The 24,285-nt window shown below is 41.6% G+C and overlaps 3 protein-coding genes and 1 pseudogene across 8 annotated transcripts; 3 read left to right on the top strand and 1 right to left on the bottom strand.

Annotated features, from left to right (window-relative positions):
* Window positions 1–2,845: 2,845 nt before the first annotated feature.
* On the bottom strand, window positions 2,846–6,017 carry LOC115682722 (PLASMODESMATA CALLOSE-BINDING PROTEIN 5-like). 2 transcript variants are annotated; one of them, XM_030607027.2, is made up of 4 exons: window positions 5,765–6,017; window positions 4,402–4,899; window positions 3,549–3,579; window positions 2,846–3,432 (listed from the first exon to the last, which is right to left on the bottom strand). In XM_030607027.2, exons 1-4 carry the CDS (start codon window positions 5,823–5,825, stop codon window positions 3,273–3,275), a joined length of 750 nt encoding a protein of 249 aa, XP_030462887.1. In that variant the 5' UTR covers window positions 5,826–6,017; the 3' UTR covers window positions 2,846–3,272. The 2 variants fall into 2 exon arrangements, with proteins under 2 accessions (XP_030462887.1, XP_030462886.1); XM_030607026.2 differs by having other exon boundaries at window positions 4,402–4,905; window positions 5,765–6,014.
* Window positions 6,018–9,677: 3,660 nt separating this feature from the next.
* On the top strand, window positions 9,678–12,527 carry LOC115682676 (pentatricopeptide repeat-containing protein At2g42920, chloroplastic). The gene is made up of 2 exons (XM_030606970.2): window positions 9,678–11,801; window positions 11,907–12,527. Exon 1 carries the CDS (start codon window positions 9,813–9,815, stop codon window positions 11,418–11,420), a length of 1,608 nt encoding a protein of 535 aa, XP_030462830.2. The 5' UTR covers window positions 9,678–9,812; the 3' UTR covers window positions 11,421–11,801; window positions 11,907–12,527.
* Window positions 12,528–13,806: 1,279 nt separating this feature from the next.
* Window positions 13,807–15,090, top strand: LOC115682701 (uncharacterized; annotated as a pseudogene).
* A 1,466-nt stretch (window positions 15,091–16,556) lies between these two features.
* LOC115682793 (uncharacterized) lies at window positions 16,557–22,531 on the top strand. Of its 5 annotated transcripts, none has more exons than XM_056321488.1 (9): window positions 16,558–17,149; window positions 17,303–18,014; window positions 18,928–19,116; window positions 19,222–19,313; window positions 19,986–20,045; window positions 20,148–20,217; window positions 20,357–20,560; window positions 21,021–21,422; window positions 22,083–22,531. In XM_056321488.1, exons 2-8 carry the CDS (start codon window positions 17,424–17,426, stop codon window positions 21,405–21,407), a joined length of 1,593 nt encoding a protein of 530 aa, XP_056177463.1. In that variant the 5' UTR covers window positions 16,558–17,149; window positions 17,303–17,423; the 3' UTR covers window positions 21,408–21,422; window positions 22,083–22,531. The 5 variants fall into 5 exon arrangements, with proteins under 5 accessions (XP_056177464.1, XP_056177463.1, XP_056177462.1 ...); XM_056321487.1 differs by having other exon boundaries at window positions 16,558–17,157; XM_056321486.1 differs by having other exon boundaries at window positions 16,558–17,168.
* Window positions 22,532–24,285: the final 1,754 nt, after the last annotated feature.

Here is a 24,285-nt window from a genome sequence, read left to right as displayed (position 1 = left end):
CCGTCATAATAAACATAACAATAACCATTGCGAGAGTTGCATCTGCAAACCCTAATCTTGAGAACTTAATGTTAAGCAAGTTGGCGATAGAAAACTTCATTTATAACTTGAATAACAGGCACGTTCGAATAGACAAAAAAAAAACACACGTTCGAGAAGAAGCGAATGATTTGAAATTCAGAATCTAGTTTCACGATGACTCGACCCGATGACCATCATAATAAAAATAACAATAACCATTGCCGGAGTTGCATCTGCAAACCCTAATCTCGAGAACTTAGCTTATCCATGAAAATAACATGAAAAGTGTATATGCATGAGGATGGGGTATGAAGAAACTTCTCTTCCTTGGATCATTCACGGGGACCCTCAATCTCTTCTCGCAGGCTTTGACTTTTTCCTTTTCTTTTTAGGTTTTTGGTGGATACATTAAAGTCTTCGGAGGCCCCCAAGTTCCTATACCACATTGAGAAACGTGCATGTCAATGTGGTAATCGATCGTGTGAGTTGGTGTGGCAGTGTCAATTCTTCTGCGTGATGGCAATGAATGATACGACAAGTGCCAGTGGTTCTCACGATGGAATTTAATGCTGTATGTGTGAATAGTGTTAGATGGGGACTTGCAGATCGATGATATAACAACGGAGGCAAATCAAAATCATGACATCAGCCCTTCGATGAAGAATATGATATTTTTGCTGCAAAAAAACCAGAAAAACCAAGAAAGAAAGCAAGAAAGAAAGAAAACAGGTGCTTCCAACCACATAATTCAATCGATTTGTTTCTAGTTTCTTTTTCACTTCTCAAGTGATGGCTCCGGAACAATTATCATTTTCTCTTTCCTTTTTTTTTTTATGCTTGAAGCCATAAGCTATCTCACCAATTTCATGAATTCGATAAGACGAAATCGAACGGGATATGAAATTCTAGGGAGATTATTTTGACTTCTTATGACAATGTCTTTTTCTTTTTAGAAATATGACACAAAAAGCCCATAAACTTTGGTTCCATGTGCAATGTCATCCTTGAACTTTTAATTCGTTCAACATGGTCCTTAAACCATTCCGAAATGTTTAATCTAGTCCTCAACTTTTCGTAAAAAGGTTCAAAAGTTTTCATTATTACACTATTGTTCGAATTTTAAATTCATTTCAAATATTATGATTGTTCCATTTACGCAAATTTTAGCTTATGATCTTCATGATAGTATAAGTAGAACCTAATTTAGAATCGTATCATATTGATATTCTTGCAATTTTAATTTCCTAATTTATAGATTTAACTAAATTTTATTAAAGAAAACACAAAATAAGGGTCCAAAGTAAACATGATTTCAAATAAGGGTCTGAATGGGAGCAAAGGAGGGAAGGAGAGGGAGGAGGAGGAGGAAGGAAATGTACATTTCGTTTTTTACAAAAATGCCTTGTTCTGGTTGCTAAAAAAATCAAGTGCTCGTCTACTGGCGAGCTATGCCCTTATTTGAGATTGACTTGACCAGTTCGGGTTCTTATTTGAAACAAAGTCCATTATGGGTCATCATATTTTAAATCACTCCACTTCGGGCCATTATTTGGAATTTTCCTTTTAATTAAAGAAAACACAAAATACAAAAAATTGAAAATTATCTATCTTAAAAATTAAGAACAAGATTTAGATTAGTAGAAGTATCTTTAGATAAATTAGTGTCGTTACTAAATATATTTATGAAAACACTTATTTATAAATTAAAAGGAATATGAATCTAATATACCTTTAAATGAGGTCATATTTTTAGAATCATAGAGATCTTAAGTTAAAATATATTTAAATGGAACTATAGTAATATATATATAAGACACAAAAGGTCAAAAAAAAGTTGTAAAATGATGGCATATCTTTTGTTGATTTAGGAAATGGATTTAAATGAAAAAATATTCTAAATTCTGGGCAATAGTGTAATTATGAAATCTTGTGCATAGTTTCGAAGGACTAATTTGATTTTGTTATGAAAAGCGAAGGGACTAGATTGAACAAATTGAAAGTTTAGGGACTAGATTGAACATTTCGAAACATTTCAATAATAACTTTGAATGAATTAAAAGTTCAAGAATAATATATTGCACATTAAACCAAATGTTAGGAATTGTTTTTGCCATTTTCCCTCTTCTTCCCCCTTGATGTTCATTATGTGCACGCCAAAAAATGATCATAAGTTTATCCTCTATCGTATCCCACTACCAATAACCATTTCGAAAAGAGAAAATACCATCAAAAACCCCAAACTATGCCACTTGTGACAAATTTACCATGAACTTTTTTTTTTGTGACACGAAAAACCTCAAACTATGTCACTTGTAGCAAATTTACCCTGAACTTTTTTTTGTGATACGAAAAACCCCAAACTATGTCACTTGTGACACATTTACCCCACAATACTTTGGTCCATGGGCATTTTCGTGTTTTTCCTCTTATTATTTTTTTTCCTTTTTTTTGTCTTTTCTTCCCGGCGAGGGTCGCCCTCGCCTGGGCTGGCGAGGGCAGCCCTCGCCGAAGAAGAAAAGAAAAAAAAGGAAAAAAACAGAAAAAGGAAAAAGACAAAAATGCCCATGGGCCAAAGTATTATGAAGTAAATGTGTCACAAGTGACATAGTTTGGGATTTTTCGTGTCACAAAAAAAATTCAGGGTAAATTTGTCACAAGTGACACAGTTTGGAGTTTTTGGTAGTATTTTTCCTTTCGAAAAACGTGCCTATGGGACAAATCTAAGTCCATGATGAGATCATAAACAGAAGTTGGCTTTTAACTCTCAAAGTTCCCATTTCGCATACATCAGTCTATAACCATGCAAGTCGGTAAGAAATACATCTCGGTCAATCGAGTGTTCTACAAAACTACCAGACAAAAATCAATACATGATCATGTGACCCAGAAGAAATATCAAGGCGAATTACATGAATGGTAATTCCGCTCCCCAGTAATAACTTGTGCTTACCAAATTCCCGTCTTATAGTCATTTCCAATATCGACAAACATGCTTTTCTTTCCTCACACCATGAACAATCTGAAGCTTCTACAGCTGACAACAAATTGGATCATCTCATCCCACCCTACATAATCCCAAGTTCTGATAAGGGGATTCAGTAGTCGCAAAAACAGTACAAGTCGAAAGGAGTATAATGTCAGGCATGCCGCAAGATCATCGTAGATATCTTGTAGAAATCAGCAATATATCCATTTTGTCACTCCAGAGTCACTGCAACTAAAGCTCACTGCTGTACATATGTGTGGCTTGGTTAATGGATTCCAGAAGCAAAACTCAGCCAACTCAGTGTCATGACAAGAGACGCGATGTGACTCAATTGGGAAGCCGATGAAGTGGAAGGGCCTGAAGGCTCGGCACCGAAAACTGTGGCCCCGCTAGAGTTCGTGGTGTTCAAGATTGATGAAGCTGTGCTGCAAATTTCACACAGATACATATATGTGACATACTATTGATAGCGAAGATCCCCTCACTTTTCCGTGAGAAAATCATAAAAGGAAATTCAGACAATAAAGTTGGGAAAATTCACCTCGTGGATTGATATTGACATGTAGAACTACCTGCAATCATGAGGATGAACAGAAAAAAATCAGCAAAGGGGAGATTTCAAATGGGTCTTTGTCCACGTACCCGAATCAGATGATTGATTGAAGAAAATTGTATGCAATGAACAGATTAAGAAGATCAAATGGAAAACGTATGGTTCGCACGAAATGTGTTATGCTCTAGTGGATTCGGCTGATGACTTTTCACAACCCACCTAGTATTCACTATCACAAAGTTGTCATCACTTTTATTTTCTTTCTTATTGGGAGAATTGCTGCCAGTGCCAGAGCAACATGCTATTTTATTATTTGGTACACAAGACAACAGGCTGTGTTTCTTAAAATGCATGAATTGTTGTGTTATTGCATTACTTCAGTTGGGTTGGCAGGCAACTGTCTGATCCAGATTGGCTCTGTACACAATTGCTAAAACTTTTTCCCTTAGAAGGAAATTGGTATCTTTATTAGGCAAAAGGGTTAGTGCTTAATGCTGAAGTTGGTAGCCCAAGCAGTATCTTTTGGACTTGGGCCTAAATCATCTGCACTACTTTTGCAGAATGGGGAAAGAGAGGGCTTATACTGTTGACGGGTAGGCAGGCCTGGGCTAAACAGGTGGCGGTACTCTCGCATCACTAGGAGGTGCCCGTTACAGACTCGATGACAAGAGGGAAGTGACTGGCAACAACAAGAAGTAATATCATGTGAAACTCTAGGAGGGCTTCAAACTTATCCCACCAAGCCTAGTTATTAAATCACACTCAGAATAAACAAATCAACATTGCCTGAGATATAGAACTACTTATGCAAGGTTAATAAAAAGTAAAACTAAGAGCTTACTTGGGTCAGTGCTGGTAACAACAGCTGTTCCTCCAAAGCTGCAGCTTGTGGGAACAGGATTCTTCTGATAATACTTATTGAACGCATAAGACGCGTGATCGTGCACCGTGTTTGGGTAATAACAGCTCCCGCCGGTCTGAATTGCCGAGCAGTCGGCCCCGCCGTACCCACAGGCATAGTCCAGAGCGACTTGCAGAGCAGTCTGCGACACGCTCTGGCTCGCAATGCACCAGCTGGAACTCAAGGATGGGGGCGAAGTCACCGTGGCTGTGAACGGGGTGGGGGTCATCACGGTCGGTGGGGCCAATTCGGGGTTCGATGTCGGGTTAACCACCGGATCGGCGGAAGCGAAAGGGGCTGGAATCATGGTGGGGACAGTTGTGACTGGATTTGTGATGTCCTTTTGGCCGGAAGGTGAGGAGGGTTGGTACTTCTTTACCTGGGCTACTTCATTGGCGTATCCAACTGCTTCCTTCCTTGTCACAAGTGACCCTGAACCTGAAGCTGTCAACAAAAGTTAAAGTAGGGCTCTACTTTATTTCTCTTGTGTACATAACCATTCTTTGACAGTGAGATAGAAAACAATACTTGTCTTGTACTGAAGTTTAGGTACAGCAACTGAATTCTGAAACACTCTCCCAGCCAAATCCCTCTTTTTTCTTTCACATCCGTTTTTGTATATAAAATTTTTAATTGATTCTCTGATGTATCTCCTATATTTTTCCACAGGGAATGACCGGGTTACACCCAACACAATCAAGTCAATACTACTGAAACTCTAATATGGAATAACTGATCTTAGTAGGAACATGATTAACAGTCATTTAGAACCAACAGGCTAAAGGGGGAGGGGGACAAAGGCAAAAACACAAAGGGGGGGTTCATGATTTGAATACTGCTACGATTGGGCCAAAAGGTCAAATAATCAAACGGCGCAGGGAATAGAATATTTCCTTTTTTTAAGCATTCAAAAGGGTGCGTGTAGAAACTCCAGAATTCTATGAGCACCGTAGTGTTTGCACATGACCAAGTACACGGAGACCGCCCTGAACTGAACCGAACCGACCCGACGAAACCAGTCAGACCTCGCGATCCGCCGCTAATCACGTAATGGGTACTGTAAAGAGGGGACCCCCAACCGCCCTTGGCCATAAATTCCATTTGACAGCTCGATTTTACTTGGTCCCAGAAAGCTCAAAAAAATTGAACTGCTCAATCTACTCCGCAAGGAAAGACAGCTAGCGAAACACATGGAACAGGGACAGTGGAGCTACGGTACGAACTGGTCCGAGCACATGGGTGTCGACCCCAGACCAGAAAAATCTAGAGAGAAGCGGGAGAGAAAACGTGCAAGTGCCATCACCTGGAAGCAGGAAGAGATGGCATAGCAGGATTATCGCGTAGCGCACACGCTTTCCACCCATATATAGCCTTCGAATCTCGCCAGCCTCTCTCTTCTCCTTCTTCCTCCTCTTCTTGTATAAACACAAAGCTTCACAACGCCTCGGACGGGAGACTTAGCGGGTGGCGTGGCTGAAAGGGAATGGCTGGTTTTATACCCTTTGGCGTAAAGATGACAACTTGAAGGAAGGGAGGGAGGGAAGGAGAGAGCAGGAGAAGAGAGACGCCAGGAGAGAGAGAGAGAGAGAGAGAGAGAGACGGGGACGGAAGGGGAGGACGGTGCAAAAAGGAGGGAAAAAGTGGGGTATAAGATGGAGGAAGGGGGCGGTTGAAAAAAAGGGGGAGAATAGCTTTTTTTGAGGGGCATTTTAGGTTGGGTGCGTGGGATGTGTGAGACTGTGAGTGATGATTGTAATGATGGTGATGATGCTTGTGTGCGTTTACCGAGCCCCTTTTCACTCTTCTTTTCCCTACTAATTTCGCCAATCTTGAGCTAGCGTTTTCTTAATTTATAAAGACAATACGAAATTTTAAAGATTCATATCGTACTCTTACTATGTAACCGGAGATTTTCAAACTTTTTTAAAGAAATGATTCGTCATTGGGCTCTTTGGCTAAATCAAGCATCGCCATTTTCATATTGATATGTATCGCCAATTCGGCATCATTATCTTATTTCCAACTCAAGATAAAATACACACACTCTCTCGCTCTCTCTCCCTCCATTTGTTCCTTTTGGTGTTTTGCTTTAGCGCTAACCATCGTAGTTATCAGCACCTTCGACATCACGCCGTCTCGCCTCATCATTACCATCGCCACTTCCCTAATTCGATCCCTCACTCCATTCGCCAATGCCACGTTATCTTCCGCGCTGACCATCGCGGTTGTTGGCGCCTTCGACGTCGCTCCGCCTCGCCCCACCACCATCACCACGATCATCACTTCCCTAATTCAATTCCTCACTTCACTTACCAATAAAGTACCGGGAACTATTCTGAGGTAGCGCTCGGGATCGTGCGACTTATATATTCAGAAGAGCGCGCGCCCATACCGAGAGACAATAAAAGTGAAGACGTACCGGAATAATTCCCATTCCTTGGGGCACCATCATAAGGGCTAAATTTGCTTTTCGCAAAGCATTTTGTCCTGGCGTTAATCAAGTAACACTCCATTGGGGTAGGGAGGGGCTTATACGGAGAGCTGCCTAAGCTTTTCCTTCTTTGGGCTCCCATGTCCATCGGTCCTGTGGAGGACCCCCGCTTTCTTTCTCCCCCTACCTTTTCTTTTGCTTTGCGAAGAACCATCATCTTCCTTCCTGGGTCTTTTTCACTTTTTCCACAGGTGACACTGCGACTGTGATTTGATGTATGCAGAGATTGCTCTGTCACGACCACGAGGGGGTCGAGACCAAGTCCGCTAATTGTGTCGCCGGTTGACCGGACATGGATCTAAGCACGGTCACAGATCCTCCCGTGCCCTTTTCCTAGACTAGATCTCCGACACCACGATCTATACCGCCGGTGTAACATTACATGTGAATCTCCGCAATTCAAACTGAACCCGTCATGCTTGCAATGGTAGGGGCGAATTCGATGTAGTTCACACGTTGTGTTCGCCGTTCGTTTCGAACTCATATATGGCGAATTAGCACGGTAAGACCATATATTGAAGGGAAAATAACAAAAATGGTCCATGAATTTTGTCCTAATGTGCAATGTAATCTATAAACTTTAAAATTTGTTTATTGTAATACCTGAACTTTAAGCTAATGTCCCATGTCGTTTCTAAACTTTTAAATTGTTCAATGTGATCCATAAACTTTTAGTACATGTTCAATTTTGTTCCTAAACTATATAAAAATGTTCAATATTGTCCTTGAACTTGAATTAATTGAAGGACAACATTTGACATTTTCATATGGTTCATGGACTAAATTGAACATGTATTAAAAGTTCAGGGACTAAATTGAGGAAATTATAAGCACATGAACCGCAATTCACATTGGAGTAAAATTTAGGAATCACATTGAACAAATTAAAAAATTATGGACCGCATTGCATATTGGCCAAAGTTCAGGGACCATTTGTATCACTAACCCTATATCGAAGCATAACGCGATACTCGCCAATCATTTCAATTTATTTTTTTACATATTCCTACAAGTTCGACAACCCTAATTAGCTCGAAGGTTGATGCAGAGCGAAAACGAAATACTGATCAATTGTGAGTATCGCTAACTCAGTATCTCCGCGAATTAAAAGCACATGCTTAGAATTTGCTAGGACCTTGCTAACGACCGACGAGGGCAGCAAGTCAAGAAAAGCCATCATTAGCAAAGCATTAGCGTGCTTAACAATATATTATTAATCACCGTTATAAATACGACAAGCGTTTGGTTAGACATAAAGAACTGGGATCAGTGGGGATATGGTCCTCAAAGCGGGACCGTCCGAAACCCTAAATCCCAATCAAAAGCCTTCGCTTTTGACCTATGGGACAAGAAAATATACCTATGTGTAAATTTATAATATTCCCCCTAGACCCCTCTTTTGCTAGCTTTAGCTAAAGGCCCTGCTAAATTCTTGCTCACGTTTCTCATTTTTCGTAATTTTTTTGTAATTTTTTTTTTTGGCCAAAAGGGAATTATTGATGGAGACAGAGAAGTGTATATTATACTTCAAGAAGAGTGGGTATTCTGCGACAATAATTGGATTATATGAATGCTGCTTTTTCTCACTTTCTCTTTTGGAGGATATATCGAATCTGATGGATCGAAATCTATGATAGCATCTTTATCTTAGTGTATTGGTCGCACGAAACAGGAGTTTTTGTTTATGTTATCTTGGGCCGTTTTGGGATCCGAAGAGGCAATTACATGGGGACAAAGACTAGCTTTAAGGATTTTTAGCCAAAAAAAAAATAAAGGACTAGCTTTAAGGTTGTCGAGAAAAAAAAAAAGGGAAATTATGCACGAAATTAGGCCCTTAATTAATCCGATATTAAGCAGCACCTTAGCTTGTTTGAGCTAATCAAAGGGAAAAAGAAATCTCCTCAGCTTAGAAATTGTACTGTGTTTCTTGTTTAATTAAGGGAGTCGATGGCAAAAGGAGAAAAGAAAAGGAAATGATGGAATCCAAAATTGCACGGACGGTAAAATTTAGAGGTTTAAAACTGTGATTAACCCTTTTTATCTTTACTCAAAAACGGAACAAAAGAGCTTCTCGACATTTGCATTTTTGGGAAAAATTCACAAAAAACTCCAAACTTTATCCACCGTGACACATTTATCATAAATTATTTTTTGTGACATCCAAAAATCCAAATTTGTATCTGTGTGACACATTTATCTAAATTTTACCTCAAACTTATATCCGGACGACATATTTACCCAAAAACTTTTTTTTATGACATCAAAAACCCCAGACTTTTTTCCGTGACATCAAATTTTTGGGATAAATGTGTTACACGGATACAAGTTTGGGATTTTCAGTTTCACAAGAAGAAGTTTGGGGGTAAATGTGTCGTACTGTACAAGTGGGGTAAATATGTCACGTAAATACAAGTTTGGGATTTTTGGTGTCACAAAAAAGAAGTTTGGGGTAAATGTATTACGGTAGGCATAGTTTAGGGTTTTTGATGGCTTTTACCCTTTGCATTTTAAAGATTTTTTCCTCGTTACAGTGCAATGGGAGCAATCGGGCCGATACAATCCGAGCAAGGGACAGAACCGGCCTCACTCGACCGGTTCCAGACCGGTTCCGAGGAGAATCGGAGCGGTTCGGTTTCGAATGTTGGAACCGTCCCGGTTCGGTCATCAGGAAACCGCTGGTTCGACCGGAAAATGAAACCGCGCAGGCAGGCCGGTGGTTCCCAGACTTCCGGAGGAAAAATACCGGTAAACCGTCGGAGTCATCGAGCCTTCTCTTCTTCCACGTTGCGGCTCTTCCTCATCCATGGAGGATCCCGAACTGTGACGCCACACAGCACCAGAAGCAAGAGCAAATCCAAAAATGACGCCATGCGAGACCTGCTGCCACTCCGCTTCACCCTCCACGCCCACCCTCGTCCCGGACCCGCACCACTACCTCGCCCTGCTGGACAAGCGCTGCGCCACCATGAGGGACCTCCGGATCCTCCACGCTCAGCTCGTCAAGACCGGCCTCTCGCGCCGCGCCCTCCCCGCGAGCCGTGCGCTGGCCTTCTGCGCCTCCCCGTCCGGCGACATCGACTACGCCTGGAGGCTCTTCAGCCGGACCCGAAGGCCCAATCTCTTCATTTGGAACACCATGATCAGAGGGCTTTCCCGGAGCTCGACCCCGGAAGATGCCATCTCTCTGTTCATCGACATGCTCGTGGGTTCGCCAATCGAGCCGCAGAGGCTGACTTATCCTTCGGTTTTCAAGGCTTACTCTCAGCTGGGGTTGGCTCGCTCGGGAGCTCAGCTGCACGGGAGGATTGTGAAGCTGGGTCTGCAAGACGATCCGTTTATACGGAACACCGTCATTCACATGTACGCCCATTGTGGGTTCTTGGAAGAAGCGCGACTGGTGTTTGATGGAAGTTCGGATTGTGACGTGGTTGCTTGGAATTCTATGATCATGGGCCTCGCCAAGTGTGGGGAAATCGATGAGGCTCGGAGGTTGTTTGACCAGGCACCGCTGAGGAATGCGATTACTTGGAGTTCGATGGCTAGTGGCTATGTTAGAAATGGGAGGTTTGTGGATGCAATGAAGCTGTTCGAGGAAATGCAGGGGAGAGGAATTGAGCCGAACGAGTTTACATTGGTTAGTGTGTTAAATGCTTCTGCCCACTTAGGAGCTCTGAAACAAGGGCAGTGGGTTCACGAGTACATAAAGAAAAGTGGGACTCAGCTAAATGCAATTGTTACCACCGCAATAATAGACATGTATTGCAGGTGTGGGAGCATTGGGACGGCATATCAAGTGTTTCGGGCAGCAACTAAGAGAGGACTGTCATGTTGGAATTCCATGATCTTAGGACTCGCGAGGAATGGTTATGCAGAAGAAGCAATTAGCTTGTTCTCTCAGCTCGAGTCATCCGATTTTAAGCCAGACGAAGTCAGTTTCCTTGGTGTTCTAACAGCGTGTAATCATGCTGGATTTATAGATGAAGCCACAAAGTATTTACTGCTTATGATGGAAAGACCTGAGGTTAAACCGTCAATAAAGCATTATAGTTGCATGGTTGATCTGCTGGGACGTGCCGGTTTCCTCGAAGAAGCAGAAGAGCTGATAAGAAGCATGCCTATGGACCTGGATGCTATTATATGGGGTTCTTTGTTATCAGGCGGTGCGAATCATCGAAAGGCTGATGTGGCCGAGCGGGCAGCAAAAAATATGATCGAGCTGGACCCCAACGAGAGCTGTGCTTATGTACTCATGTCCAATGTTCTAGCTGGCTCAAATCAGCATGAAGAAGCCCTGGAACCAAGGTTTTCCATGAAGACGAGGAAGATAGAGAAAGAACCAGGAGCTAGTTTGATTGAAGTTGATGGGGAAGTTCATGAATTTGTAGCCGGTGGAAGACTACATCCAAGAGTTGAAGAGATCTACTGCTTGTTAGATGAATTAAGACTGATATTGCAAGATGTTGGATGATTCCATAATTAATAGGCTTAATGATGTAAGAGGTTCTCAGGGAAGTTACGCCACATGAAGAGGAAGATGTTTATATATGTCTAGCATAAGCAGGATTCCTGATTCCTGATCTACAAGAAGTGGACAGCATCAGTGTCCTGGATCGAATTTTACATGATTAATGTCATAAGCTGGAACTTCTATTAATTTATAGCAACAGGAACTAGAAGTCGCGGCAATTCAACCAAGCAGCGGAGAAGCCGTTTGCAAAATCTTTATCGGGTTAAAAATTGTGACGGAAGCTTCACTAGGAGACCTCAGCCACACATTGAGAGTGCCCTTCAACGTACTCCAACCGGCACCTTTGGTCTTGTACAGATAATTTCCCTAGATGAGACACAGGTCTTGGCCATTTTTTATGATTCTGATCTTTATGCAGAGAGGAGGTCTTTTCAACCTGCTCCTTCTGCAATCTCTTTGTTAGTCATAAATTTCTCTCATGTTCAGCATACATCATTGAAGTCCCTGATGCTGTGACCCTCACCTTCCTTAATATGGACCGATTAAAGACGAGGATACATATTTGGCACTCACCTGTCAGTCACCATGAAATTGCAATATGCCTGCAGAGGAGACTGGTCTTTGGGCATAGATGCGGTAGTTCATAGAAGATAAGCCGGCAACAATACCTACACAGAGTTGCCTTCTGCGTGTTCCCACAACTCTAAAGAATGGATAACAAAACGGAAATGCTATTTTTGCTTATGAGACCAACTACCTTAAGCTGGCTCGGATTCTAAGAGGGTCTTGTTCAGATCTTGACTTGTGTTTGTGGGCACCTAAATAAACTCACGAGTCAACAATGTTTTTCTCCTGAAGTCTATGTAGCACAACCGGTGACGGTGATTCTAGGAACACGAAAAGTAGAATCAGGAACGACTTGCCTTGGGCCACCAATTGCACTTTGGGTTTAGTGGGCTGCCATACCCACGATCTACGCCCAAGTCCCTGAAATATTGAATTGCAAGACAATTGTTTCTTTGCATACTTCACGATTTAATTTTTTTTTTGGTCATGCTTCATAATTTAATTAAATACTCTTATCCCCATTTTATATTGAATTGATTATATTATCCCTTGCGGGTCCCACTCTTGATTTAAGATTATTTCTTATTTTTTTTCTACTTTTTCTTTTATTACAATTTTACTAGGGGATAATTACATAAATGGTCCTTAAACTTTTGCCTCATATGTAACGTGATCTCTGAACTTTTAATTTGTTCAATATGATCCTTGGACTTTTGATACATGTTCAATGTAGTCTTTGAGCTACATGAAAATATTCAACGTAGTTCCTCGTCTTGAATTAATGGAAGGGCTATATTGAACATCAAAGATTCATTAAGATTTTCAAATGAGAGGGATTTTCAAAGATTTTCAATCTTATCTTAGCTTGCGCATTTTCAAAGATTTTTTTCAAAATTCCAAATTCACTAAATATATGATAGAATATTTTTACGATCCGGGATACGTGGAGAATCTCAAATTCTCCTTTAACTTATCCCAATTCGACTCCAAGCGATCAAATGCAGGCTTTCTGCGAAAGCTGAAACTGAAGCTGGATTTTGCCGGCCTCTATGGACTCTCCATCTCCAAAGAAGCCCCGCTCTGAATCTGAATCTGAATCCGAATCCGAATCCGATGGCAAGGTAACGAATTCACCTTATGAAGTTTCGTTTTTGAGCATGGTTCTGGTTTCTCTCGGAAGAAGACACCTCTCTGTCTCTCTCTGCTCCCTAAAGAGGGAACGTTGTTTCGTAGAGTCTAGGATTATCGAGAATTTTTAGTTGATGTCCGATATACTGTGGTTGTTTCTAGCATTGATTCGGTCTTATTGTGCGCAAGTATGTTTGTTCCTGTTTACCCTGAATCCATTTCCAGATTTTCTTAACTTTTTAATTTTTTTTTTGCTTTTGGTGAAACTCAATCCAGGATTGGATCAGCTGTTTGCCCGAACAAGTTTTCGGCAGTGTATTATCTCGATTGACATCTAGGGAAGCACAAGCCACTTGTGTTCTTCCTAGGAGATGGAGGCACGTGTGTACTTCTCTAGTCACCGACCTCGATTTCGACTGGCTGGACTTATTGGAGAAGTTGGAAGATAACTTCGAGTTGGTGGAAAGAGGGCAAGATATGTGGAGGAGAGCACACTTTACGAAGATTCGCCTTACACTTTGACTTGAATATCTCATATAAGTCTAGCATCGATCGCTGGATTAAGTTTGCTTTGGCAAAATAGGTTATAGTGCTCGAACTAGATTTCATGCCCGCGTGTTACGGGGATTGTGACCCTAGTCGCTTGCCATATGTGTTACAACGTGAGATACTTATGGATGCTAACGTTGGGTGTTCACGGCGGGCTTCAGGTCTCGGGAACTTTGGCTTGAGCCCTTCCATTTCTTGGCATGTTGGCTGTACGTATCTTGAACAGCTCTCCTTAAATCGAGTAGATGTGAAGGGAGAACTCATTGAGCAATTACTTGCCACTTGTCCAGTATTAGAGAAATTGGTTTTGGAATATGCTCGTGCTTTGGAATGGATTAGTGTTTCTGGCCAATCACTCAAGTTGAAATACTTGTGCATAAGATGGTGTGAGAATCTTCAATACGTAGACATTTATGACACGAATCTTGTGTCCTTCACTTACAAAGGAATAGAAGACCATATTCGATGGTGTTTGGTCAAGGTCCCCCAGCTCTCTGAGATGTCCATTGAAGGATTTATGTCGGAACGAGTGGGTATGATCATGTCTCCGCTCATGTCTCCGCTTTCAAGACTTTCTTATCTGCAGATTCTTAAACTTTACTTTACCATGCCATCCCCTGTAAGAGCACTAATCTTTCCTAAGGTTTCTTAAGTTATTTCCTTATTACAATCTGTGCCGCTTTTGATTCTCTATCTCTCTCTAATATGTAGGAAAGACTAGGGACTTATCTACGTCAACTGCCTAAATTAACAAGCGTCAAGCAATTGGAAATGAGATTTGAAGTATTTGAAGATTTGATTCGACTTCTGTTGACTCCCCTGATCGAGGCATTTCCCTACTTGCAGAGTTTTGCAGTAGAGGTGGGTTTTCGGGCCTCATTCAAGTCCTCATCTATTTAGGCATTAGATTGGTGCAATAGGATCGAATTTAATGAATCAAGCTACCGTTGAATCCTATTCGAGTCTCTCTCATCAGTGAATTGTTGCAACATCATGTGACTAGTATCTACTAGATGTGACCATCGATACAGACAGTTTTTTACTTTGCAAGTTCTTTCTTCCACATGCATTCTCCAATGCAACATATATTATGTTGATTACTCACGTAGGGCATTCTTCTTTTGCCACGGATGATGTACCCGATGGACATGATATGCACGGAGAGAGAACTGAAAACAGTTGTCGAACCTCCCCATCGGTGCCTAAAAGGTGGTGGAATTTCATAATTATTACGGTCAATTTAGTGATCTCGAACTAGTGAATTATTTTATCGACAATGCCATTGCTCTGGAGAAGTTAGTGGTGAATCCCTGTGAAGAAGAATATATCACAGGCGGGGTGAAAAAAGTGAAGGAACCTGGAGAACGTGCTCTGCAACAGCTCAAGGAAAAGTTACCTTCTAGAATTTGAGTTGGTGATTAATTAAAGCATCATTCACGCGGCATCCCCAAACGGCTGGCTTTGATTCTGCAACCTAATCCTCTTCCCCGGTTATCTTTTTTGTCGGATTTACAAATTACGTATCGACTCTTTTGCAATTTTACCCAATATGGTAAGCGGCAGGGCCATGAATAGTGGATGTTTCTGGTTTTTGGTTCAACTTTCTCTTGTGTTTTCCCCTTTTTGTTGGTGATTAAAGTGATAATGTAGTCAAAAGCAAATGTTGGTGTCTGCCTAAATGAAAAGTGCTCGCCACTTGGTACAAACATTCGCCTGATCATGCTACAATGCTGTGCCTGATCACTGCCCTGTCTGCACAAAGTACATTGTGCAGGTACTTACTGCTGCATACCTATGCCAAATTACTACATAATTACAGTCTTGGTACATTGAAGATGCATGTGAGTGAATGCTACGGGTATGACATCAAGTACACCCATATAGCATATGAGATGGATCACTTTGAACCGAGAGAATGAGTGGAAGTAGCCTATTATCTTCATATGCTACAAGACTGACCTCAAAATTGCTTGACACTGGTCAATTCAGGCAGAAGATGAGTTCTTAGGCATCCCAACTGTATCAAATGCACAGCGCAATGCAGGGTCATCAGCCAAGAGGTGGGTGACAGGAAACATAAGAATTTAATAAAGTCTGAAAACCCGATATTGGTTGCTGCTTACATGTAGTAGACATGAAAGTTCTTAGTTCTTAGTATGAGAATCTGCGGACAAGAAAGATAGATTGAAATCCGAGACGTGATCACATGCGTGCGTTCCAAACTCTCTAACCAATGCAAAACTGAACTAGCAAGGGTACATTGTCCATACACGGCGGAGTTCCTATCCGAGACGTGATCACATATTCACATGCGCGCATTCCAAACTCTCTAACCAATGCAAAACTGAACTAGCAAGGGTACATTGTCCATACATAGCGGAATTCCTATCCCAAGGAGAATGAGATTTGTATCATAAACATGATGGAGGACAACCTAATTCTACTTGAACGGTGGTGTCCTCTTGTATTTTATTGCACTGTTGCAAAACATTATCCTCCCACTCTCTAATCTTGTGAAATAAACCAGAGCCATCGAAACCAAGGTTAGTGACTAGAGTGCACAAACAGTTACTTGGGCTTATAGAAACAGTATAACACCAATAACTTCATTCGGCATAACAACTCGCTGAATTCTTTGTGTGATCATAGATAACCTAACTATTATCTGTTAATTGTAATGTCTGCACAACTTATCATGAATTGGTACATATCATGAAATTGGCGAGATATCGTATGTAATATCTCATACCGATCTTCCAAGTCCTAAGTCAATTTCCATTACTCTATCACGATATCTTGCTATTCATGACAAGATCACGAGCCAAAATCAAATTAGCGGCAAAGGGATTCGGCATATCTATCGAGTCCAAGTGAAAGAAAGTCGAATAAACCGGTGGCCATTCGAGGTGGCGAAGGAGCTCAATTCAGGCAGTGCAAACGGCGAGCGGTGGTGTCCACGTGCACAGCCCGCCGGTTCTCCACGTCATCGCCCCCCGCGACCCGACCCGACCCGATCCGTTCTCAAATGCTACTGTGCTGCCGCTACGTGACGCGGCTCTCCTCGTCCTCGTCCTCCTTCTTCTTCATGGCCTCCTCGCTCTACCTCTCTCTCTCCAGGTACAGTTCTCCGATCCTCTCGCCGTTAGCTTCTTCTCCGTCACGACCTCGACCCCGCCGGCATTGACGGACGCCGGAGATTCCGTGCGGCGCCTTTTCAAGCTTCGTTCCTTTTCTTCTTCTTTTTTTTTTGGATCGTGCCGCTATCGACTCTGCTTGGCTCGAGCAGCTTGAGCTTTGGTCTTCGCTTAGCCCCGCATCATTGCTGTGAATTTCTCCTTCGACTGTACCTGGGATTTTGTAGAAGGAATGCGCCTATGAACTCTTGAGGAAAACCCAATCTGGCGCTGGGAACGCCTGCAAGATAGTCTGTTCCGCGGTTGCGCAATGGTTTCTAGCGGGTACTTGGGGCCGCCCGCTCGTGGAAGGTCACGTCGTACATCGCCAGTAGAGTAGAAACTGTTCCGGTGTGCCCGAAATTAAGGAAATTGAGATTAGTGTGCATGCGAAAGTTAGATTCTTTGTCTAGTTTGGGCCGAACTTCAGGTGAAATGAGATTTTTTTAGATGGTTTTCTTTCAGGCGACGCGCGGAGGAATCGAAGGACGGGTCGCCGCGGGTGGTGAGAACTGATGTTCGAGCGTTGAATTGAGGAATCACCCCCGGCTTTGCGGAATTTTTGTGCTGGTGAAGTGAAGGCAGCATGCTGGGTGAGGATGATCTTTGGACTGATGGACTCGTTTGTGCTTTTGAGCTTAGACCGGGCAGGAGGAGGATGTGCCATTCCCAACCCGGTTTCAAGTTGCAGACGGCGCCGCGAGCCGGGAGGCTGGCGACGAAGAAGTGCGAGTCGGGATGTCGACCCAATGTTGCATCCCGCGGCCGGGACGACGGCAATAGTGACAGGTCCTTTCCGGTGAACAGGAATGATACGTTGAGTGACCTCGATTCTGGCCATTGCCATGCTCCAGAAGAGTTTCGAGTGAGCCATCATTGGGTGCCAATTGGCTGGGTTAGGATACATGAACTCGTCCAGACCGTGCAAGCTGATGCTGGCTGGGCCTCGCAGCCCATCGTGTTTGGGGACGACGAAGATGATGTCACGGTCGCGGACATAGCGACTCCGTACCGAGAGAGGCCGGTGGGCCCCACTTGGTGGTGCCATGTAGTTGCGGATCACCCATTCGTCAAATCATGGCTGAGCAATGCACAGTGGCTACATCCTGCCATAAGTATTGCTCTGCGCGATGAAAGTAGGCTGATAAGTGAACGAATGAGGCACCTTCTCTATGAGGTAATTAAAAAGTGTAACGGTCGACATATCCTTTCTTGGCCAGTTCTTTAAAAGTTGGAAGAGATTATTTGTGTGAAAGTTCGGACATTCTTAAGATGTCCGAATTACATTTGTCTTTCGTTTTAGATTGATATAAGATGGTATTTGCTTGTATTTGACTTGGTTCAATGCCTTTCATACTCTTGGTTTTCCTGCCTTTTGACTCTCTTGAAAAACAGTCACTGCATGGACATTTTTTTAGGTCTGTGAAACACTTGTGACTGAACATCTGAGCCAGTAATCTTTCTTTTCTGTTCAAGCATCCTTTTTCTTCATCCTAGTTTGTTTTCTTGGTGCTAAGTTTGCTGCTTACATTGCTGTGAGTGTAAGCAGGAAAAAGATAGCTCAGTAAATGCCAGTCTACTGTAATCACTAAATAGACAATACAATGCCACAACAGGTTTTGTATTATTATTTTTCATTTCTAATAGTTCCTTGTAGAATAAGCAAGTACAAAAAAATTAGTGGTGTCACAGAATTTTCAGCCCTGTTTTGGGTTAATGTAGTGAAAAATTGGTAGTTAGGCTGCCAAGATTACAATCTGGGTCATCTTGCTTAGATATGTGAACAAACAGACATGTTAAGGCAAACCTTCTATCACAGTGGAAAGAGACTGTAAATTCTGACCTAATCAAGCTAGAGCACAGACCAGGTGGGATGTCGAATTCTCAATGAGTTTCGTATGTGACTGCAGATTTAAATAATAATACAGGGTTCAAGATTGACCAGGATATTGACCATAGATCACAAAGACTATAGTGTCATGGGAACAAGTACATACAGATTTGCTGTTTCTTTCCACCTTCTCTGCTGCATAATTTGTTAAGCCTCAAACGTATGGTGTAGTACAATTTTTGACTTCATTTCCTAACAGGTTCCAGTTAGAGTTGCTGGTGGCCTTCTATTTGAGCTGTTGGGGCAGTCGGCTGGTGATCCATGCACCGATGAGGATGACATCCCCATTGTTTTACGGTCATGGCAGGCGCAAAATTTTTTAATTACGGCATTGCACATCAAAGGGTCTGCCGCCATAATTAACATCTTGGGTATTTCGGAAGTTCAGGTTTGTCTGTCAGATTTATAATTTCTGGTTTTTTTCTCGAATATATCTTCCTGCAATTTCCTATTTCCAAATGCACCACTCATTTTCTTGTCAATCTTCATGTAGGAACTGCTTGCTGCTGGAGGTTCTAACATCCCACAAAGCATTCACGAGGTTGTGGCACATCTTGCCTGTCGCCTAGCACGATGGGATGACAGGTGTGTATACTTTTCATCCAATTCAAACTTGCAAATGCCTTATTGACTGACGGCAGTGTTTGCTGTCAACAAATAATGCGAATCTTGATGCCCGCCTCATGAAGGTATAATCTCCTTCTACCTCGAAAAGAATGCGGCAATTGATTTTTTGGCTTGTGGACATGGGTTACTTCTTGATGTTCACTGGTGATGTTTGTAGTCAAACTCCGAACATTCTATGTATTGGGAGTAGCAAGTTCATCACACTTCTGTAAAACTGAATGTTTGACGTGGCTACTCATTCATTCTGTCAACTTAATTAGGGAAGAGAGTTAAATTAAGCAAGCAATGTATGCGTGACCTTTCTGTTTAGCTATTCATGCAACAGAGCACACAGTTTTTTGGTTCCATAGGTTCTGGTTATAGTTCTGCAGATCCTCCTATTGTTTTTTTGAGTACCAAAACTTGAGATACATTGGGTTTTGCACCTGATGATTTCGTTCCTATTTGATGTTTTACCCTTTTAATGATGGAAATTAGCATATGTTAAACGGGTGTTAGACAGTACTGTAATTGAATTTAATTTTTAGACTTTCACACAGCTTTACTTTAGTTAACAGAAAACTTATTACATTGCATCCGTTGTCATTTTCTTGGTTTTTCGCTAATTCATTTTTGCTGTTGCTTTTCTAGATTATTCCGCAAAAACATCTTCGGTGCAGCTGATGAAATTGAATTGATGTTTATGAACAGGTGCTCCTTATGCTACCATCTTTTGTTAGAAGCAAAAGTAATTTAATGCATATTATATGCATGACACGTACACTAAATGTTCCCTTTTATCCTCATGGATAGGAGAACCCTTGAAGACATGCATTTATTTACGATAATTTTAAATCAAGAGATCCGAAGGTTATCAACCCAGGTACACATCTATTCTTCTAATGGAACAATTCCCAGCTGAATGATCGCTATCTATAAGTGTGCTTTGCTTGTCACCCTTCTAGGTTGTTAGAGTAGAAAGATCATTATCCATAAGTGTGCTTGGCTTGTCGCAAGTTTAGGTTATTAGAGTGAAATGGTCACTTCATGCGAGAGAGGAAATAGTATTTGAGCTTCTTCAACACTTGAGAGGGAATGCTGCTCGGACCTTGCTGGAAAGCATACAAAAGAGCACAAGGGAAATGATTGAAGAACAAGAAGCAGTTCGTGGTCGGCTATTTACAATTCAAGATGTCATGCAGAGTACAGTTCGTGCATGGTTACAGGTTTTCCAACAGTTACAATATCTTCTAGCCTTTTCTCTTCTCAATTTTATGAGCTATTACATGCAGTTATCGAGCATAAAATGTGCTATGTCACTGATAAGATCTCTGTTTTTTGTTAATTATAAGTTAGCATTAGTTTTGTAGATTGTTGAGTACAATTGGTGGTTGTGATACTTGGTGGTAGTGACTTTTGAAATTGCAACTACAAACTTAGAGGTATTCTGACTAGACTCGTTCTAAATCATTCATGTCGACTAGCATTATCATACCATTGGTGTACCTTTATATATGAAATTGATGATGCAGTTACTCTTTTATAATAATTCCGTTCCGGTTCTCATTTTGTTCTTTATTTTTGTTTGGCTTACTGCAGTGGAAGGGTTGTGAAAGTGTGATATGTTACTTGTTCTCATTCTTATATGTCTGGTGTTTGCTCACATTTTCCTATTGTTAAATCTAGGACAAGAGCCTCACCGTTACACACAATCTAGGAGTTTTTGGAGGTTGTGGCCTTGTCCTATCTATCATCACTGGACTTTTTGGAATCAATGTAGATGGAATTCCAGGATCAGATGAGTCGCCTTATGCGTTTGCTCTATTTTCTTGCTTCCTGCTCTTTCTGGGAGCTGCATTGATCGCAATTGGTCTCCTTTATCTTGGCTTAAAGAATCCCATTGTTGAAGAGGATGTTGAGGTTAGAAAGTTGGAGCTTCAGGAGCTGGTTCGACTGTTTCAGCATGAAGCAGAATCTCATGCCCTAGTTCGCCAAAATGTTACCAGAAAGAATGTACCTCCTACTGCTGCAGATCTACTCCCAAATGCTCCGGGTTATACTCTCCTCAGCTGAAAACATAACATCAAAGTATGCCCGATATACCGATAATCTATTGCTGCTCTATGAGTTGCCAAATATATTTATACAATTCATAGTCCTTATCTTTAGCAATCAACTAAATCGCTGCACTGAAGTTCATTCTTGGTTGAACATGGTCATCACATATGAAAGGTCACTTTGTGCTTATACAAAAATCAGCATTAGCTCTGTGGCGTCTAGCATTCTTCGGTACATAAAGTTTGTAGTTATGGTGAGTATCAATCTTTCTTTTGCACATACCAAGTGCTTATAGTCCTTAAGTCAGAATCCAATGCACAATTGCAGGGTTAAACTGTTAGTAGTATGTTAAAGTACAATTCTTCAATCCCAGCGGTTGAATCTGTGAACGTTCTCTATGCTGTTACGACCATTTCCTTGGTTGCACAGAAAATTTATACAAACTGATCATTCTCGACACTTCCAAGTGAAATCTAGTTGTCTGGTGCACCATGGCTTCATCATCTTGCTTGTGGTGCTAAGCCAACCAGCTTGTCAAACAGCTTAGAAGAATCAGATGATCTAGCTCCAAATTTATCCTTCCCTTCCAGTGATATTTCACCTTTTCCTTATCCTCACCATTTTTTCATCTGTTATAATATGAAGAGGTTCTTGCTTCACAGTTTGACTCCAATTTATTCTGCTATGCAGGTATCATGATCAGAGACAACCCACAAATGGACAAATATGCCATAGATATATCTTAGATTCATGAGCTACTCCTGGTAACTCTTCGCTATATGAGCCTAAACCCCAGATCCATCTCCTTGAGAAGGATTAAGGATGTCATTGCCATACGTTCTATTTTATCTAGCCTGCGTTGGCATATTGGCAGTGAATTGCCTATGCGTAGTTAGTTTCCTTTTCAACCTTCTTAGTGCAGTTTTCCCCAGTGCGATGACATGAGAAAGTGCAATTCTCCACCCTTCATTCAGAGTAGATTTTCCTCTGTGAAATTACCCATCAACTTAGAGTTTCAAGAGGAGTAGACAGGAGAGATCTGTAGCAAGCCATAACCAAATTATGTACAGGGACTGTTACGAAGGTCCGAGATTATGCTGATTATGAAGGAGTTTGGAAATTTATCAGGCTTTTTTTTCTCGAATTCGTCTTGTTTATATAGCTGTTAGAAAGTATCTGCAGACTTGAAGAAAGCGAAACAAGAGGAGAGTTTGTGTGTGGAATGATATGTTACTATGATTTACAAACTTAGATCTAAAAATTTGAGCGGAGAATTTCGTTGCACGGGAACATCTAACTGAACGAGGGCCCGGCTTACGTTGATGAACCATCTATTAAGGCTAAGGTTCTTATCATAAAAGTTTGTCAAAATTAGGTTGCGATTCCTATTATTTGTGGCTAGCTAGTGAAGTGTATGGTTGGATTCCATCGGAACAGACCGGTCCTATATGACTCTTAGGACGTTAAATTTGTTCTAAGCTGAATCATTCTCCGGTGTCGATGTCAATTCGAAAACATTTCCGCCAAAGTGGCCCACGTGGGGGATGATTTATCTGCATGTGATGAGATTTTCAGTGTAGGGCCAGGGTAATTTTTCAAGCTATAGGATCATAATAAACCGGCAATGAGGTCTTTTAAGCCACTTGCTGAGTATATTAAATGAGATTTTCTTACAATAAATTCTCGCTTATTACGAACATCGCAATGAATCTTGTTTCCCTCATTTGATTGCTTCGCAAAATGCCTATCGATACTTGTTAATAGGTTCTTGTAAGAAAGTTTGAAGCTGAATTTGCTTGTGCAGATGATCGATCACTGATAATGGCGGTTGCTGCGGCTATCTCGTATTGGCGGAGCCTATGCAGGACCTGACAACAAGCTGGTTGGTGGTGGTGGTGGTGGTGGTTGGTTGCCGCTTGTTGACGGTGTCGGTTGTGCGAAAAGGAAGGCAATTCCTTAAATGTTTTTGCACCGTCTTAGGCACGATTCTTTCTATGTCAACTCGTCGTTGATGACGAAATTAAGGTTGTGGCTTCCAAGCGATACAGGGGACTCGAGATCAAACAAAAAGCTGGCATGATGCCGAGTGCAGACGGCATTAAAAGCCTAAGCTATAGCCTTTTTCTAATTTTCTAATTTTGGTTACGAAAAGCTTTACTCATTTGATGCAATCGTCCCTGTATCATCCTGCACTTTTGAGCTCACTTTTTAAGATAAGAATCGTCACGATGTGGCCAACAGAAGTCGCTATTTTCCTCAACAAGTTAAACGCCTAGGAACCCCACCTCAATCTATCGTGCACGACATACAGGAGCTATATAATTCATGAAGGAAGATGACTATTTTTGCTAATAAATTAGAACCTCCTCAAAACCCAATTTGGCATTCATTAATCATTCTTGGGTCCTCACCAGTCACTGTTATACGATGTGGACGATGTTGGATCTCGGATTAATGATCTATAGCAGTGAGACTGGGGCGAAGAGCCTCGCATGGAATTTTCGTTGGTTTGACTTGGTTATAATCATGTGCTGACACGTGGAACCACCTATCTATATGGCCTGGACTTTTAGGCATCGGCGCACTGCGCATATAAAAAGATCATATATTTAATTTATTAATAAAGCCCATTTGAGGTTTTGATTGGGGCAATGGAGAACAGTTTATTGGCCATTCCTTCAATATGAACTTATCCCACATCTCCACTCCAATGTCCAAATGTGGGGTAGCAAGCATTAAATCGGACCCAGTCCCGTTGAAATAAACTAAATAAGAAAGAATCGGAAGATTACCAATTCAACGAGTTCTAAACATATCAATTTTGCCAATATAATTCTAAATTCCGCGCGGAATTCCATTGCAATGCTTCCACTCAATTGCCACTGGAAATTGC

The sequence above is a fragment of the Syzygium oleosum genome, unplaced genomic scaffold (genome assembly GCF_021117445.2).
Source record: "Syzygium oleosum isolate NSW1041296 unplaced genomic scaffold, Sole_v2.1 Sole_v2.23, whole genome shotgun sequence".
Classification (NCBI taxonomy): Eukaryota; Viridiplantae; Streptophyta; class Magnoliopsida; order Myrtales; family Myrtaceae; genus Syzygium; species Syzygium oleosum.
Note: the sequence above shows the minus strand (reverse complement) of the source record. Positions and strands in the feature narration are given on the sequence as shown.